Source organism: Pantherophis guttatus, chromosome 4, assembly GCF_059756535.1.
Source record: "Pantherophis guttatus breed Tessera chromosome 4, ASM5975653v1, whole genome shotgun sequence".
Classification (NCBI taxonomy): Eukaryota; Metazoa; Chordata; class Lepidosauria; order Squamata; family Colubridae; genus Pantherophis; species Pantherophis guttatus.
The window spans coordinates 31,177,801-31,196,981 of NC_142066.1; the positions used below are offsets into that span (position 1 = coordinate 31,177,801).

At 40.1% G+C, this 19,181-nt stretch overlaps 1 protein-coding gene and 1 long non-coding RNA gene across 10 annotated transcripts; one reads left to right on the forward strand and one right to left on the reverse strand.

The window, feature by feature from the left end:
- Positions 1-102: 102 nt before the first annotated feature.
- PIH1D1 (PIH1 domain containing 1) lies at positions 103-17,525 on the reverse strand. Of its 9 annotated transcripts, none has more exons than XM_034423266.3 (11): positions 17,364-17,525; positions 14,639-14,679; positions 14,083-14,195; positions 11,951-12,017; positions 10,773-10,958; positions 9,473-9,534; positions 9,122-9,206; positions 8,868-8,964; positions 6,649-6,739; positions 6,387-6,530; positions 103-577 (listed from the first exon to the last, which is right to left on the reverse strand). In XM_034423266.3, the coding sequence occupies exons 3-11, from the start codon at positions 14,167-14,169 to the stop codon at positions 530-532; spliced, it is 867 nt and encodes a 288-aa protein (XP_034279157.1). In that variant the 5' UTR covers positions 14,170-14,195; positions 14,639-14,679; positions 17,364-17,525; the 3' UTR covers positions 103-529. The 9 variants fall into 9 exon arrangements, with proteins under 9 accessions (XP_034279157.1, XP_087750049.1, XP_087750050.1 ...); XM_087893923.1 differs by having other exon boundaries at positions 14,639-14,768; positions 17,364-17,520; XM_087893924.1 differs by having other exon boundaries at positions 17,446-17,510.
- Positions 11,762-14,109, forward strand: LOC148113948 (uncharacterized). Its single transcript, XR_015734202.1, has 2 exons — positions 11,762-11,838; positions 14,014-14,109. It is a non-coding gene; the product is annotated as an uncharacterized LOC148113948 (long non-coding RNA).
- Positions 17,526-19,181: the final 1,656 nt, after the last annotated feature.

Genomic DNA, 19,181 nt, shown 5'->3' on the forward strand with positions numbered 1-19,181 from the left:
ATTTTCTAGCCATAACAGGATCTTTAGAAAGGAACACATTCAAAAGACAGCATTTTTGGAGTCCATTGGAATAGTTTTCCTACAGGAATCACTTCAAAATTCTCAGAACAGAACAAACTTTCATTAACATTAAGATGGTGAGTACAAATCATGGCCACAGACTGCAGTTGAGCTGACTGTAGGATCAAAGCAGGGAGAGTACATGGATTAAGTGTAACAAAAGGAGGCAAAATTAAATGGGAAAGAGTGACAGCTGTTGTGGGTGGAAAGGAAGCTGAAAACAAACCGTAGGAGGAAAAATGGAGACAAATCCTGAATCCAACATGTTTTACTGTGTGTTTCTAGGTTCAAAGCCTGTGTCTCTTAGAGATGAAACTTCCCTAACTCCAGCATCATTCTTTGGAGAAGGAGGTAATTCCTATTTCTCCAGTCTGCCGTTCTTCACCCAGAAGTTTCTCATACAGGGCTGGGACATATGTCCATAATGTACATTCCCAAAGGTCAATCCTCTAGACAGTCTGTTCAGAGCTCATAGCAACAGCAATGGGTGTTGGACAGGCATCAGGACAGTAAGGATCTAGAAGAGGGAGAAAATAGAGGGTCATTGGGTATTTAATGTCCTTCCTGATGCTGAATCTGTTGAAACAGGTAATCTATCAAGAGCCCAAGGAACAAGACCACAAACAAGGAGCAGACCCACAGTGACACTTCTTTTTTTTTGATGGGGGAGGAAGAATCAAGAGCCATAACAAGGGGTGTGAGGATGAACCCATCTATTATGTGAAGCTTGTTTCATGGCTTACACAACAGGCTTCATGTGTTCCACTTCACAATGACAGGAAGGGATTCTAACAGCCATCAAAAGATGTTTCTGGGTTGCTGGCAGCTTAGAGACTTCGAGTTACCCATCTCTGCCAAGGTTAGAGCACAGAATGTGGGATGCCTGGCTGGCTATTTTTATGGTTAGAACCAGGGAACTCCATCTTCTGGGAATACAGAAGAATCTGACAAGGCTTCGGAAATCAATTGAAGGCGCAGCACTGCAGGCAGGAAGGAAGGTGTAAGCATGGGACCAGAGACTCTAAAATCATCTCCCAAAACAGAATGAAAAGCATTGTTGGGCAGAGGTAAAAAAAGAGGCACCTGAAAGGAAAATGTCAATGTATTTAAATTTATAACTCGAGCAGTGGGGGTTGAGTAATGAGTCAAAACCCAGTTAGAGCCGATTGATTGAGGAGAGCTGGATACTGCATGAGGCGATCTGAGCTGTGATTAGTTGACTTGAGTGAAAAGGGGGCGTTTCCTTACTTGCCGCCTTTTTTGCCTTGTGTGCCCTGTATGCTCTCTGTGATTTACCTCATGAAATTCCTGTGTTGATTTACCTGACTCTGCTCCTGTTTTGCCTCCCTTATATATATATATATACACAGGATATATTCCCTGATAGAAAAACTCCCTTGAAATAGGCATCCCTACTGAGATGCCATTTCTAAATAAACCTGCATCCTTGAGGAGATACAGAAAAAAAAAAACTGATGGAGGGTTATAGCTTCCAGGATGAAGCTTGCCAACTGGAAGTAATCCAGTCCTGGAAACAATGACAGATAAATGTATTGGATTCATATTGGGTTTTTTTATTTTTATTTTTTGTGCCCTTTGGCAACTGAAACTTTTGCTGCTTACATCGCTGATTCTGCACATTTTAATCTAAACCTCCAATTCCTAACGGTCTCATAAACAAGGAAGTCCATTGTGGTGATGTTAAAAAGTCAAGATGGTGGTAGCTGCGTGATGGAAAACCTGTCCATTTTACATGCATTGAGGCATTTGATGTGTAAAAATGGGGTGTGGCTTCAATTACACAACTGTAACTAATATTCTGACCCGCCCACCAATCTCTGGCAGATGTGCCCGTTGATAAAAGAAAGATTAGTTTATTTACAGTATATTATCCATCTGATTCTTCATCAAGGACAGGTGAGCTTGCAAGAAAGTTTGTGGCTCAATTAAAGCAATCAAACTAAAAAAATGATATATTGAATATATATATTCTATAACAAGAATTTACATGCAACAGCCCTCGCTACAGAAGAGCTGGGCAACTTTTCCGCCCCACAGACTATCTCTGGAAATAGGGTCAAATTGATCTTATACAGGTCATCCTTGACTTACAACCATTTGTTTAGTGACCATTTGAAGTTACAACGGCACTGAAAAAAAATGATTGACCATTTTTCACACTTAATGACTGTTGCAGCATCCCCTGTGGCCCCATGATCAAAATTTGGACACTTGGCAACTGGCATATATTTATGACAGTTGTAGTGTCCCTGGGTCATGTGATCAAATTTTGCAACTTTCAGACAAGCAAACCCCATGGGGAAGCCAGATTCATTTAACAGTGTTATTAACTTAACAACTGCAGTGATTCACTTAACAACTATGTCAAGAAAGGTCAATAAATTGACCATAAATAAATTGGGGCAAAAATCACTTAATAACTGTTTTGTTTAGCAACAGAAATTTTGAGCAACAGGTACAGGTAGTCCTCAACTTACGACCACAATTGAGCCCAATATCTCTGTTCTTAAACGTGACAGTTAAGTGAATTGTGCCCCATATTATGACCTTTCTTGACCTGTACATCAGGATCTTTAAGAGGGAAAGGGTCCTTTGATCACTCTTTCTCCAAATCTCTCCTTTGCTAGTAATGATGGCTTGTTAATTCTTCATCTTCATGAGTATCAGCTGAGTAATGGGGAAAAGTAGGTGTTGCTCCTACAACGTATCTCCATGAAGGGCAAAGAAGGCCAAATGCCAATGTCTGTGTGATATAATTATGCAACTGCTACAGTTCAAGACATCCAACATTAGTATTTAAATCATGGCATATTCATGGTGATGTCATCATGTATATATTGTCATTTTGGCACCATGGTGATTTGTTATGGAATCTACTCAGCTTCTGCCAGACAAGCTGGCTACAAACAACAGTTACAGATCCAAGTGACTCAATCAAGGGCAAAAGACTGAGTGCTAAGACGGAAAATAAAAAGGAGTTCTGAGAGTATAAATCTATATTAAATGATCTTGCATGCATACTCACTCATGAGAGCTTAGATGTGATTTTCTTAATTAGTATAAGCAGCAAATGAAACATAAATGAACTTCAGAGATTGGATGTGTACAGTTGCAAGAAAAAGTATGTGAACCCCTTGGGATTATATGGAGTTTTGCATGAATTGGTCATAAACTGTGCTCTGAACTTCATCTAAGTCACAACAATAGAAAAACACAGTCTGCTTAAAATAATACTACACAAACATTAGATGTTGCCATGGTTTAATTAACATAAATGTAAACATTCACAGTGCAGGGAGGAAAAAGTATGTGAGCCCCTAGCCTAATGACTTCTCCAAGAGCTAATTGGAGCCAGGAATGAGCCAACCTTGACTCCAATCAGTGTGATTATATTGGATGTGTTCCTGACAGCTGTCCTGCCCTTTAAAAACACACACCTGTTTTGGGTTTACTGGTTTCAAGAAGCACTGTCTGATGTGAACCATGCCTCGCAGAAAAGAACTCTCAGAAGACCTACGATCAAGAATTGCTGACTTACATGAAGCTGGAAAGGGTTATAAAAGTATCTCCAAAAGCCTTGATGTTCATGTGTCCATGGTAAGACAGACTGTCTACAAATGGAGAAAGTTTAGCACTGTTGCTACTTTCTCTAGGCGTGGTCGTCCTGTAAAAATGACTGCAAGAGCACAGCGCAGAATGCTTCATGAGGTAAAGAAGAATCCTAAAGTGTCAGCTAAAGACCTACAGAAATCTCTGGCACATGCTAACATTTTTGTTGACACATCTACAATAAAGAAAACATTAAACAAGAATGGAGTACATGGGAGGACACCACGGAGGAAGCCATTGCTGTCCAAAAAAAAATACTGCAGCATGTTTGAAGTTTGCAAAAGAGCACCTGGATGTTCCACAGCACTACTGGCAAAATATACTGTGGACAGATGAAACCAAAATTGAGTTGTTTGGGAAGAACACACAACACTATGTGTGAAGAAAAAAAGGCACAGCACACCAACATCAAAACTTCATCCCCACTGTAAAACATGGCGGAGGGAGCATCATGGTTTGGGGCTGCTTTGCTGTCTCAGGGCCTGGCTTGTTGTCATTGATGGGAAAATGAATTCCAGAGTTTATCAAGACATTTTGCAGGAAAACGTACGACCATCTGTCCGCCAACTGAAGCTCCGCAGAGGATGGGTGATGCAACAGGACAATGACCCAAAGCATACAAGTAATTCAACAAAAAAATGGCTTCAACAGCACAGAATACCCCTTCTGGAGTGGCCCAGTCAGGGTCCTGACCTCAACCCGATTGAAATGCTGTGGCATGACCTTAAGAGAGCGATTCACACCAGACATCCCAAGAATATTGCTACACTGAAATAGTTTTGTGAAGAGGAGTGGTCCAAAATTACTCCAGATCGTTGTGCAGGTCTGATCTACAACTACAGGAAATGTTTGGTTGAGGTTATTGCTGCCAAAGGAGGGTCAACCAGTTATTAAGTCCAAAGGTTCACATACTTTTTCCTCCCTGCACTGTGAATGTTTACATGTTATGTTCAATTAAACCATGGCAACATCTAATGTTTGTGTAGTATCATTTTAAGCAGACTGTGTTTTTCTATTGTTGTGACTTAGATGAAGTTCAGAGCACATTTTATGACCAATTCATGCAAAACTCCACGTAATCCCAAGGGGTTCACATACTTTTTCTTGCAACTGTATATTAGGCAAATCTGTAGCTGGCTAAACTGTGATTCAGTGTATCACAGAAAAAGAACCACTAAAGTTACAACATTCCTTTAGCCAGGTAATCAGATAAAAAGTTCTATAATTTTCAAGCAAATTCAATCAATTTGATCATCTAGGCCCATGATAGAGAACCTATGGCATGCGGAGCCATTTCTGCCTGCACGTCTCCCGCCAGCCAGCTGATTTTCAGGTCTTTGCTGCACATGCAGGAGACACGCATACACGCCTATGCCGTCCCTCCCAGGAGTCTCCACATGGCCCATTTTGGATGCCAGGTAAGTACAGGGCTCACGCGGAGGCTCTGGGAGGACGAAAAATGGGCCTACCAGAAGTGCAGAAACATGCTGTTTCTGGCCTCCGGAGGCTTTAGGGAGGCCTGCTAGGCCTAAAATGGGACATAGGGGGGCGCGCACACATGCGTGAGGGGGGAGTAGGGGAGCACAGGGGTCATACGCGCATGCGCAGGGGAGCACGGGGGATTGCGCATACATGCACGGGACATGCATGGGGGGCATTGCATTATGGATGTGGGCGCATTTTTGGCACCCGAGGGAAAAAAGTTTAGCCATCACTGATCTAGGCCAATGTTTCTCACTCTTGGCAACTGGAAGATATGCAAACTTCAACCCCCAGAATTGTCAGGCTGTTATAATGACTGAAGAATAATGGGACTTGAAATCCACACACCTTCAAGTTTCCAAGGTTGAGAAATATGATATAACATTACTTGGTGACTCTTTTATACCCACCCCTCTACATATCAGCTCTTCCTTTTTCAGAGCCTTTTGAAGGTTCATGGCAATGATCTCAATCAAAACAGAAAAGAAAAAAAAGCTCCCCTTTGGCATAATTTTTTGAAGAGCTCTTGCATCTACTTCACTGCTGAATGGCCAGCACCTAGCAGCTGAAATGAAGGAGACTGAGACTGAGGGTGGGAAATCTCCCAAAACTAGGCTCTCCTTTCAGTGTGGCCAATTTACTACAGACAATCTTCAACTTATGACCCTTCGTAAATCATGAAGGTCGTAAACCAGATCATTATATTGACTGACCTGATTTTATGACCTTTCCCTGCAGGGGGTCATTAAGCTAACAGGGTGGTCATAAAGGGAATGTGTTTTTTAGCGAAACCATTATTTGCTATGGACTGTTTTTTGCAGGGAAAAAAAAAAAGGAAATGTTGGTTTTGGGCCAAAACATTTAATTGTGGTCAAGTGACCTGAGATGGTGCAAATGGCCATAAATACAGGCCGAGTGCCCAAAATGTGGTCATGTGAGCATGTGGGGAAGGCAACCATCCAAACTTCAGAACTGGATTGTAAGTAGTGGGTGGATCTGTCATAACTTCAAATGGTCTCCAGTTGTAAGTCGAAGACTACCTATCTCTATTTCAGAGGCGATAGGGTTTTTACACAACTTTGAGGTAGGAGGGGAAGTTTAAGAAGAAAAGTTGTAGATAGCCAAATTCCTCTTCAGGACTGAAAATCTGACATGCTTGGTTTTTTTTTAATCAGGTAGACTTCTCCAAGTCTCTTCCTTGCTTAGTTCCTCACCTTTGTTTCTTTGTGGAATTGAGCCCGGCTTTCCTCAGGGACAATGCTGTAGGGTATGAAAATGTCCAAATGATAGAGCTCAGGATGTCCCCGTAGTACAATACGGTCTTCTCCAAGGTCCAGCTCAAGATTTCTCACTGAGACCTATAGTAGTGGTGAAAGAAAAGAGAAAAACACACTCAAAAAAATGTAATCAGTCCCAGCACCTAGGCTAGATTGGAACAATAGGTGTTTCCCTGTAAACCCCATGTTATGGAATTACCATTTCAGGGAGGGAGATCTTTGCCACCAGACGATTGGGGTGACTGGTTGATGGCTCCGCGACTATGGTGAATTCAGGAGCTGCAGCAGAGCTGAGAAAAGAGCATAGCAGACTTAAATTAGATAAAGAGAGCTGTACCCAAGGCAGATTGATAACCACTGGCAAGTGCAGAATTTGAATGGCTTTTTGTGGGGCAAAACTGGATGGAAAATGAGGAGAGATGGAACAGGTTAGATAGCACATCTGCATTCCATACCATAACATTTTAGTGCTGGTCCCCTCATTGTGTACTAAGTGCAACTGGGGAAAAAGAAAATCTATAGGCTACGATCCAACAATTTAATCCAGTGTTTCTCAAAGTTGGCTTGAAGATGTGTGGACTTCAATTCCCATGGTTAGTTGGGGAATTCTGGGAGTTAAAGTCCACACAACCTCAATCTGCCAAGGTTAAGAAACACGGTTAAGTGACTCATGCCCATTTTACAACCTTCTTTGACATGGTTGTTAAGTGAATCACCTAAATCAAATCTGGCTTGTCCCACTGACTGCTTGTCAGAAGCTTGCTGGGAAGGTTGCAAAATGGCAATCACAAGACCCTGGGAGGCTGCAACTAGTGTAAATACATGCCAATTACCAAGCGTACAAATTTTGATCATGTGACTGAAAGTTTGAGAACTGGTCACACTTAATAATAGAATAATAGAATTGGAAGGGACCTTGGAGATCTAGTCCAATCCCCTGCATAAACAGGAGATCCTATATTATTCCAGACAAGTGGCTGTCTAGTCTCTTCTTAAAAGCCCCCAATGATGGAGCACCCACAACTTCTGAAGGCAAGCTGTTTCACTAGTTAATTGTTCTCACTTTTAGGAAATTTCTCCATAGTTCTAGATTGGTTTTCTCCTTGATTAGTTTCCATCTGTTGCTTCTTGTCTTGCCTTCTGTTGTTTGGAAAATAGATTGACCCCACCAAATATTGGAACACTACGTTACCCCTAGTCCTTCTTTTCAGTAGACTAGACAAACCCATTCCTGCAATTGTTCTTCATATGTTTTAGCCTCCAGTCCCCTAATCATCATCGTTGCTCTTTTCTGCACTTTTTCAGAGTCCCAACATCTTTTTTATAATATGATGATCTAACTGGATGCAGTATTCTAAGTGTAGCCTTACTAAGGCTTTACAACATGGTACTAATACTTCACATGATACTTTTTTCAGTGCCATTGTAATTTCAAACAGTCACTAAACAAATAGTTGTAAGTCAAGGGCAACCTACAAAAAGGCTAACAAAAGAAAGTCCTTCTGGGACTTTCATCTCCTTTTGCCAAACCATGCTGGGGCCCAAATTCCCACCTAATGGTTTTCTTAAATGTCAATGTCATTATGACTATTTTTGCCTAGTTCCAAACCTATCCTTTTGGACACATTATACAAAGACCCAATTTTCCAGAGAAGTCTGTAAGGCTGAGAAAGATGGAAAGAAAAACAGAAAGACCAGTAGCAAGGTAGGATAGAACATCCTGGACAATATCTATCTATCCATGTTGTCACTAGGAATCAATGTTGATATGATGGCACATAATGAATTCATTAATCATAAAATCTATTCTGCCCTTATCAAATATGTGGGCAAGCAATGATTCTGCTGTGCCAGTTTCCCCACTATCCAGAGTTGGCAAAACAACCAATTTTATTTGAGATGACATCGAAACCTGATCGTGAGTCTAACTAGACCCTAACAGGGTCAAAAGTCTTATTCCAGGTGGTCATATTAAATCCTCAATACATATAAACTTAATGTAAACCGCTTTAAACCTGATTGCAAAAGATTCAATATTTTTGTAACAGTGTTGTCAAAGCCTGGAATATCTTACCCAATTCAGTTGTCTCAGGTACTAACTTTCACAGTGTTAATTCGAACTTAACTTCTGTGGACCTCATTCCATATTTAAGGGATTCCTAAGGGGGCGTGTGTAAATGCTCTAACGTACCTGTCATCCCTGTCACATTTTAATTTTCTTATTTTCCTTGTTTTAATTTATAATTCTTGTTTGACGAATGAATGAACAAATGAATATGCTACCTAGAAACCTTGGAGATGACATTCAGAACAGCTAGAATTTTTTTGGGGAAAAGTTGTGTGTGGGAGATCTAACAACACAAAAAAGTGGTTTAGCTTAAGGGAGACCACCACCCACCCCCACTCAAAAAAACACACCTGCTCTGTATTTCCTGGATGATGGGCTTGGATTTAGTGCGGATATTCTGTTCTGATATGGAGCCCATAAACTTCCTGTTCTTCAGAATCCTCCAATCTGAGAAGGAATACAAGCAATTGTTAGTTAAAGAGGTAACAAAATGAAAGAACAAGAAGGCAGTGCTGCCAGAGTCCTCTTAAGATTGTTTGTATTCAGGGAACCACCCCACCTGCCAAACAAAGGCTCTCCTCACTACATTTCTTATTTTCTGTACCTTGATTGCTGATGTCCATCTTGTACTTCTCTGACAATCCTTCCATGGCTATGGTAAGGAAGAATTCTTTGAGAAATTGGTTGCTCTTGACATTGGCAGAGATAGGAGAGAAAATTGAGAAAGTTTAAGCCCCCTTTTCCCATGACTATGTTAAAAAAAATGGCTTGAAAATTGCTTTCCCCAGTAAAATCCTTTGTGTCTTGGGAGCACACTCAGATGTGAGTACTGTCAGTGCAAACCACCAGCATTTACATTGGGGAGGTCATACATAAAGCTTCCTGTTGAGCTGAAAAAGGCAACTGGATGCGCACAGGAAGGGAAGATCCCAAACCCCCATTAAATAAGACTCACCTCCATCTTATTAAAAAAGTTGGTGTTGATGGTGACATCGTAGGCTGTGCAACCATTACCACCTAAAAGGGCAAAAGAAACATTAAGCTGATTCCTAATAGGGACAATTCTTCCTTAGGTCCACAATGCACACAAAATGTGCATTGTTTCTAGTTGCTAGTTGCTCCTGAAGGGATACAATTACATGGTATTGTCTCCATGGAAAGGTCCCCATATAAATCCATTCCGTATGAAAAATAATAGAAAAAAGTTTGTTTTTTCAACACTATTTCCTCTTCAGTCCGGATGGTTAGAAATGTGTATATTGTATTTGTATTCTGTTGTACATTTTCTGCAGAGTATAGGATAGATTCAGAGTAATCCACACAACAGCCAAAAGTAGGCAACAATGCTGTTGTTCTCTATGATTTCCAATTGCACCTCTGTGAAGTGTCTGAACTGGAAAGTCTGAGAGCAACTTAGAAGTAATTCTGAATGACTTCTACTATCTGTTAGTGCCATCCTCACCTTTGCCAAAAATTGTTTTGTTGCTTCTCAGGCTCAGCCCAGCCAGATGTTATGGCCTGAGGAGCAATAGGGCATTCAATTAAGCAGATGGAAAACAACTATAATATGGCTTACATTTACATCCACCTGGCCCACTGATGTGGGAAGAGAGAGTTTATTACAGGTCCCATCGATTAGGGATGCACATCTGGTGGAACCATGAAAAACGGCCTTCTCAGTGATGGTCCCTTCTGTATAGAACATCTTTCTCCCTAAGATATAGTTGGCCACCACCCTATTGCTGTTCTGAAAGGCCCCAAAACATTATTTTGTCAGTGGATCTAGAGAATACTAAGGGAGATGGAGCCGATCAAGTGGCTATTTTGATTGTGTTGATGCTGCTATGGGGAGTGAAGTGCTTTTTTATGGAGTTTTTCTTATGTGGCGGGTTTTTAAATAGCACTAGCAATAGTACTTAGACTTATAAGCTGCTTCATAGTGCTTTACAGAACTTTCTAAGTGATTTAGAGAGTCAGCACATTGCAACAATATGGGTTCCCATTTGGACCACGAAAGGAAGGCCGAGTTGACCTTGAGCAACTCAAACTCCCAGCAGTGTGCAGAATCAGCTGCAATACTGCATTGTAACTACTGCACCATATGGCTCCTGCTTTACAAATGTTATAGACACCTGGAGTCACCTATATGTGAATTGGGCAGCTACTGCATATAAATTTGTTTAATAATAAGACATTTCCTAGTTTGTACCATTCATCTCAGCACCAATCAATTTTCTAATGAGCTGACAACTCACTCTTGTCCACTTCTGCATGCGGCTCCCCCAGACTCATAGGGACCCGGAAAGTGGAGGCATTCTCTGACTCAATGAGGCAAGCCAGCTCTTCGTTGGTTAAGTCGGGTGGCGAAGGGATGTGTGGGGACCTGCAAATATTGACAAAAATCTTCTCACCAGAACTCGTGTGGGTTTTAAGGCAGAATCCTAGGCAGAGAAAAAAATGGTGCAAAATGAAGATGTCACACATGCAGCAAAAACTAAAAGTGATAATATCTTTCTTGTGATTTGGCAGACCAAACTTCTTCCTATCTTATTGCAGGATTCAAATATGCAGCAATGTGATACAAGTGGAAATTGAATCCATCCACCGCCAACTATTTCTACTGAAATAAAGCAAGGAAAGCTTCTTTGTGTACAAATTCAGAATGTCTAGGATCAGAAGAAGAAAAAAAGATCCTAATACTAATTTTTTTTCTTAGTCCAGTCTAGGAATATCATGTAAAGTTATTTTTTAACAGTCTTTTTCTAAAAATCAGTGTAAGATATAAACATAGGTAGTCCTTGACTTACGACTGGTCATGTTTGAAGGTACAAGGGACCTTCCCAGAACTAATGACAGTCCTTTTTCAAAGTTACAATGGTTGCACGTTCCCCATGGTCACATGATCGCATTTTGGGCGCTTGGCTATCAGCTCATTTTAATGTCCCTTTGCAGCGTCCTGCAGCCACGTGACAGCAATTTTCTATGTTTTTGTTTCCCCATTGGGAAAAATAGATTCACATAAAGACCATAGCATTTAACAACTGGTGCATAACTGTAAAAAAGAGAGAGAGAGAGATCCATTCACATGATGCCCCAATTTACAAACATAATTCTGGGCTTAATTATAGTGGCAAGTCAAGGACTACCTTATCATTCTCTTATTCATAACTTTTTCCCTTTCCCTGTTCCCTTTCAGATCATAACATCCCCTATTATCTCACATTCTTCTTGGAAATCAAAAAAGAAAGGATGGAGAAACAAGCAAGAGAAAGAAGCAAATTGTTGGGGAAATGAGCAAATGTGTGCCATAGAATAGGAAAGGTAAAGTGTTTCTCATTTCCATGTAGATCTGAGAAATCTTCTCTGATTTCTTTTACATTCCTTTTATTTCCTTTGGCATGCCACCTTTTTCTGCAGTAATTTTTTTTTTTACCTGGAAGGGGACGGATGGGCTTGGATTCCGTTGGAGAAGGCATGGAGCCCTGGATATTCTGGGCTGCCTAGGGAGAGAATGGTTGGATGTGTTTATGAATCCTGCATGTCTCAACCTGTCAGCAACCACACTCATTTATATTTTTTCCTTTTTCTGATGGCTAAAAGAAGCCTATTGGGGGACCTATTGGGTCCCTCAAACCTACTGAGGGGCAGTTCTACTCTGGGGGTGGTTGCTAGATTGACAGCAGACCTCAGCTCCCCCCTCACTCGTTGCTCTCCATTCGCCCATCTTTTTTCTTTACAAGTCATATCAATGTATTTTCTTTATTTTTTCTTCATATGCTTTATTGTTCCATTACTTTACTATTGTTTTGTTTAAACTTCCTTTTGATTTCTTTGTTTTTGTTTATAGTTGTGAGCTGCCTAGAGTAGCCCCATGGCAAGATAGAGGGATAGTAATATTAATATTAATAATAATAATAATAACCCATATCAACCATCAGCGCCAGTCAATAATATTTGTGATACATTTTTAAATGTTCAGTTGACTGAGTTTCATGTTTAATAAATAAAAGTTGTTTATTATTATTATTATTATTATTATTATTATTATTATTATTATTCACTTCACCTGCAAGGGCGAGTTGTTGGGAAAAAGGATGAAAAGAGAACAAAACCACTTTAACTTGGAATTTTGGAAAGTGTAGATCAACACTTTTGGTACATGCCATGTGTAGAAAAGCTGCAATTGTGCATCATTATTAAACAAGCACAGTAATTGGACAGTGGATAAGGAAGAAGATAACACGCAAAGGCTCTAATTCCAATTATAGTGGAGTTCCAGACTTCTCCCAACATTACCAACTATTTGTAAAACTTCATATATATGCTAAATTGATATCAACACCACCTAGGGCAGAGTTCCACAATCTTTTTGGCTTTGTGGACCAGCGAGGGGGAGAGGGGATTATTTCGCATGAGCAGCAGAGAAGCGTGTGCATACAGCTCCGTTTGCACGAGCGATGGCATGCACGCCTGCAGCTTGCGCAAGTGGGGATGCACGTGCACGCACCCGCCACTTCCACAGCCCTGTTTTGAATATCTTAAGAGCTGGAAGTGGACCGTGGCCGGGGGTTGAGGACTCCTGATCTAGGGTAAAGAAAATTACAATAAACTACAATAATTACAACATACAGCAATTACTACTGAGAAAAATAACCGTCATAAAAAATTTAATTAGGAATGACATTTGAGCACATTTTCAGCTCCTTCATAAAAATGCAGCGTCTTGTTCATGACAGATATCTGTCTATTATCTCCATTTCACTAAAAGGTTTAAATTGCTTTTATGAAAACCAACTGCCTCTAGAATCAGAGAAACAACATACCTTTGTAGGATCATGATGACTTTACTACTGTGTATCTGAAATTGCCTATAGATGCATAATTTAATTTAAAATCATAGTTCTGTCAAATTGCTGACAGCAATAGTCTTGAACAAGAAATGAAGATGTCCTTTGAAAAACTGTTTCTGACAAGAGCCACGTAGCCTTATCTATACCTGTTGAGATGGTTCAGAGGTAGCCCATCCCCCACCCCCATTGGATGCCCATCAAAAAAAGTGGATTGTTGCAATATTTATGCCCCCAAGACCACCAATTGTTTCCATAACCACTTTTTGGAGCTCCTAATCTCCCCTGATTTAAATTGTTGAAAAATGATGGTATGCTCCTCCTTTGAAGGGGGGGGGGAACTAAAAAATGTCATGTGAATTATAAAATAAGAACATCAAAGCTAAAAAGCCAAGGGCCTCCTAAACTCCCTTCAATGTACCATGGACACCCACACTGCAGCCTTCAGCCCACCCAAAGACATCACATTAAAAAGTCAATATTTCAATTTAATGTGACAAGAGGGGAGAAATAACTGAATAGTTAAAGTGGGAGTATATTAAATTGGATGGATTTAATTTACAGAAATATTAAATGTTTTATAAAAACTGGATCAGGCTCTCCTTAGCCTGAATTTCTACTGTAACCTCATTCTGCTCTCTTATCGCAGGAGTCCTGCTTCTGTTGCAAAACAACCCAACATTTTTCTTAAATATGAGAGAAACTGTCCCCAACATACCTGAAGTAAAAGACGACTGAATTCCTCCTCCTCTTGTCCTCCTTGTAATTCGGCCGATAATAGCGACTTATCTGTAACTGATGCCATGCTGAAACCGTTGGTCCCAGAAGAGTCTACAAAATGAAGGGAGGTTTAAAAACCGAAATTTAGAAAAAAAGTGACAAACAAACTATAAATCAAAATTTTCCTATCTTGGACCTGTCAAGACGTTTTGGACTATTATAACCATAGTACAGGTTTACAACCACAATTGAGCCCAAAATTTATGTAGCTTAGTGAAAGAGTTAAGTGAGTTTTGCTTCATTTTATGACTATTCTTACCACAATTGTTAAGTGAACTGTTGCAGTTAAGTTAATAATATGGTTAAGTGAATCTGACTTTCCCATTGACTTTGCTTGTCAGAAGATTGCAAAGGGTGATAACATGACCCTGGGATACTGTAACCGTCATAAAGATGAGTCAGTTGCCAAGCATCTGAATTTTGATCACATGATCATGCAGATGCTGCAACAGTTGCAAGTGTGAAAAACAGTCATAAATCATTTTTCCAGTGACCTTGTAATTTTGGACAGTCACTGTTGTAAGTCGAGGACCACCTATGGTAGAAAATTAGGGGTGTTGTTATTCAATAGGCCACTCTGAAGTTAGGCAAAACTTCATTGAGATGGGTCAGGAAGAAAATTGCCTAAAAGACAGAGGCAGATTTTTTAAATTGATTACAGTGCTTATGCATGCTCCTCAAATCTTTGAAAGATGCAGCGAGGAAATTTTATTAGGATGGACTCCCAAGAAAAAGTCATTGCTTATCCATCCTAAGAGGCCTAGAACGTAGCCGCCATGTTTCCTGCATGGAATGGCAGCAGAGTTACAAGGCACAGCCATTTTAATAGAATGGTTAAGGTATCAGGCTAGAAGCGCAAGGATGGTGAGTTCTAATCTTGCCTTGGGCACGAAGCCAGATGGGTAATGTTGGACCAGTCACTTTCTCTCAGCTCTAGGAAGGAAGCAATGGCAAACCACTCTTGTAAAACTTCGCCAAGAAAGTTTAGAGATCCTTGAATAATAATAGAAGAATAAATGATATATTTTTGTTTTTAAAATAGCCCAAGGCCCTTTTTTATTTTTGCTACTGAAGACCAATGCAGCACCTCATAGAAAAGTTACCAAAATGTTAAAACTGCAATTCTAGTCCATAAAAAAAAATCACAGAAGACCCAGGCATATCCAACTGATACATTCTTTGTACCACCCAAACCAGCCTCCAACTGATAGCAATAGCAGACTTATATATTACTTCATAGTACTTTACAGCACTATGTCAATATGTTGATATTTGTAAACCACTTAGAGAATGCTTTACAGCACTCTCTAAGCGATTTACAAATGTCAACATATTTTCTCCAACAATCTAGGTCCTCATTTTACCAATCTTGGAAGGATGGAAGGCTGAGTCAACCTTGAGCCGGTCAGGATCGAATTCCTGGCAGTGGGCAGAGTCAGTGTGCAATGCTGCTTTCTAACCACTTGCGCCATCATACCACCACAAATCTTCTGATCCTATTGGCCTTCCTTTTTAACTCTGTTATTTATGGCAGTAGTTCTCTATCATTGTGGCCCCCCAGCGGACCGCTGGGGGGGCCGCAATGTCAACCCAGGGGGCCTGTGAAAGCTTGAAGAAATGTTATGATTTAAATTTTGAGTTAAGTCTTGGGGATCTGTGGCAATAGTCCGTGTCCACAAAAGATATTTCAAGGAGGTCCGTAGTGAAGAAAAGGTTGAGAACTACTGATTTATGGCATCAACTTCTCCCTTCCCTCCAAAAAAAAAAAAAAAACCCCAGCTTTTTGTCTCAGTCTCACAATATCTTTGCAGCGCTGACTACAACAAGCAACTAGTCAATTATTACCTAGCAACCTAAATAAATAGAAGAAAAACTCTATTACAATCTGGCTACACTCTGATAGCTATTTGAAATTTCTTCCTTTTGCTCCTACCTCTGTTACTAAAAGCTCCATTCCCTTGACCCCCAACTGAGACTGAAACAGCAAAATCCTGCAACCCATGGACCCATGCAGTCCAAATCTGTCATCGCCTCTTAAAAACCTCATTAAGCTTAATGCAATTGACTTCTTATGGAAATGAATACAGGTAGGTCTCGATTAGTGCACTTAATAAATCCCCCAAAATGGCTGCATTATTCGAATGTACACTATGCAAATGATATTTGTCTGAAAAATAGGACAATTTCTTTAAGATTCTCATTGATCCCGAAATAATGTTAAAACAGGTATGAAAATAGAGCCTGTTTGGTCTAGTGGTTAGTGTTGGCCTAGAGAAGCTGGAGTTCTAGATCTCCCTCAGGCATGAAAACTGCCTGATAACTTTAGGCCAATCCCTCTCTCAGCCCAATCCACCTTGCAGGGTTGTTGTTATAGAGAAAATAAGGGGAAGGAGGAATATTAGGTATCAAGACAGAATGATTTTTTTTTTAAAAAAATTACATTCATAAGCTCCCACCCAAGTGGTTTTCTAGGACACTTTTATCTTTTTACTACTATATTCGCAGTACCCCTAAGTGCTATTGTTAATGTTGGCAGACAGCAAACATGACCTGGTATTATTTTATATATATATATATATATATATATATATATATATATATATATATATATATATATGTGGAAAAATATGATTAAAAAAACTACAGATGAAATTAGAAAAAAAGAAAAAGATATGAAAAGATCAGAGAAAAAGTGACAAACAGTAAAAGTCAAGAGTAGGAAAGAAAAAAGAAAAATATCTAAAGAAGCGACTTCTGATTTTTTTTATGGTGGTTACAAACATAATTATCATCAGTTTTGCCTTTCCAAATTATATATTATCAGTTCAATGTGTCCATTTTTCTCAAAAAGTCCACATAAAGTCCACAAAAAAGTCCTTTTATAAAAAGTGTGACCCCGTATCAACATATAAATCACATTACTGTCAAATTTTGCACTATTCGAACTCACACTAATCAAGACCTACTTGTACAGTTTACACACCCTACATGACTGTTAGGTGAACGACACACACTTGTAATTTTGTCATTTTGAAATTGTACCTCTCAGTAAAACCCTGCTTTCCAGCCCTCATACAACGGAGAATCAATCCATGGCTCCATTCTCTATAATCTTTGCTGTATTCTTTACAGAAATGGGATAATGAAAAAGAATCCCAATCGAGAACAGCAAAAAAAAAACGTTTTAAAAATTCTCCTGGGCTCCACTTTTTTACTCACAGGCTGTAGAAAATGTGCTGTAGAGATAAAGCAGTTTCCTTTGCTTGTGGGGTTAATTAAACTGAAACACGCTCACTCGCACCTAGGCACGGGGCTTTGTGCAACGAACTCCACCCTCTGGGTTCACTGAGAGCCGGGACGGAAAGATGCCCCGCCCAACTTGGAGAAACTCCCCGCTCGTTACGTTACGTCTCATTCAGCCGGAAGGTGCCCAAGATAAGCATAGACTTACAAAATAGAGAAGTGATTCATACCGACAATGTCAAGACAAAATTTCTTGATATAGAAGGGATTCATAATTTCTAGGTCTATGTTCATCTGGCATTGCTTTGAGCCTGGATTTTATCCCAATATCTGATAGCCCCACCTCCATATTACGTGACCAGAGCAGCATTTTAAAGCACTATTTATTTAGGAAACGATTTAGCTAATTATAGTATAAAGCACTGTTATGTATCGTCTATAGTGTATAGTTTGCCAGTTGAAGTTCTCATTCCGGTCCTCTATTGGAGCGGGGAAAATGCTCTCTCCTAATTGGTTGTTTGGCTGATCAGTTACATATAAAAGGAGCTGTGTCAGCGAGGGAGACAGTTTTACCTACCAGGCTTTATTCAATATTATTGAATAAAGAACTGTTAGAAATCACTCCGGCCTGGCTTCCATTCTTCGTCCAGAACGTAACAAGCAGTGTTTTTCAATTCTGACAACTTTTAAGAAGTCTAGACTTCAACCAGCAGAATTCCCCAGCATGTTTCAACTCTGTTGGCTGGGGAATTCTGGGAGTTGAAGTCCATCTTCAAGTTGCCAACACACTGGTATAAAAGATTAACTAGGAGGTGGATGGATGTTTCAATATGCAGAACATACTTAGGCTGTATACACTGTTGCAGACTCGCTGTGCCCTTAAGACCCTACTGTTTTGCCAGGCAGGGCTAACTATGTAATTATTTTAAATTGGGAGTTTTAAATTGGGGGTTTTAATCCGGGCCAAAATTGTGTAATATTTTTAATAATTTTAAATTTTGATATTTGTATATTTTTTGTTTTAATAGGCTGTACACCGCCCTGAGTCCTTCAGGAGAGGGGTGGTATAGAAATAAAATTATTATTATTATTATTATTATTATTATTATTATTATTATTATTATTATTATATTGTTTTCTCTGGTTGATCGGTTAGTGACCACATAGATGGATTTTCTTCATGATGATCTGTCCCTAAACTGGGCCTTTAGGACTTCAAATCAGTGGTGAAATGTAAAAATTTTTACTACCATAAAGCGTGGCTTGGTGGGGGGGTTAATGTGACTGGGTGGGCGTAGCCAACTTTAGAGGTTGCAGAAAAAAATGATTTTAAAAGTAAAAACAAAGCCTCTGATGGTCGCGGGGCTCAGCTGGGCATGGGGGAGGGAACCGCAGGGATTTTTGCTACTGGTTCTCCGAACCACCCGCCACCTTCGCTACCGGATCGGGCAATCCAGTCCGAACTGGGAGCATTTCACCTCTGCTTCAAATGGTATTCCCATAATCCTGTCCTCAACTTTGAACCGAACCTGGCAGCAGCCATTTTTCTGTTGCTCATTTTTCTGTTCTTCAGTTGCCACACATGGGTGGGGGGGGGAAAGGTTGAAATGCCTTTCTAGACACAACAGACAGCTTTCTCATGAAAACCAAAGTCATCTCTACCAGCAACAGATAAGGATGGGGGAAGGAGTGCCTGGAGAGCCTGTCAATTAACCCAATTGGCAAATGTGACCTGAGACACTTGGGGGAATGGGGTTATTTCCTATTTTAATTATACTGAAACTGCGGGAAAGA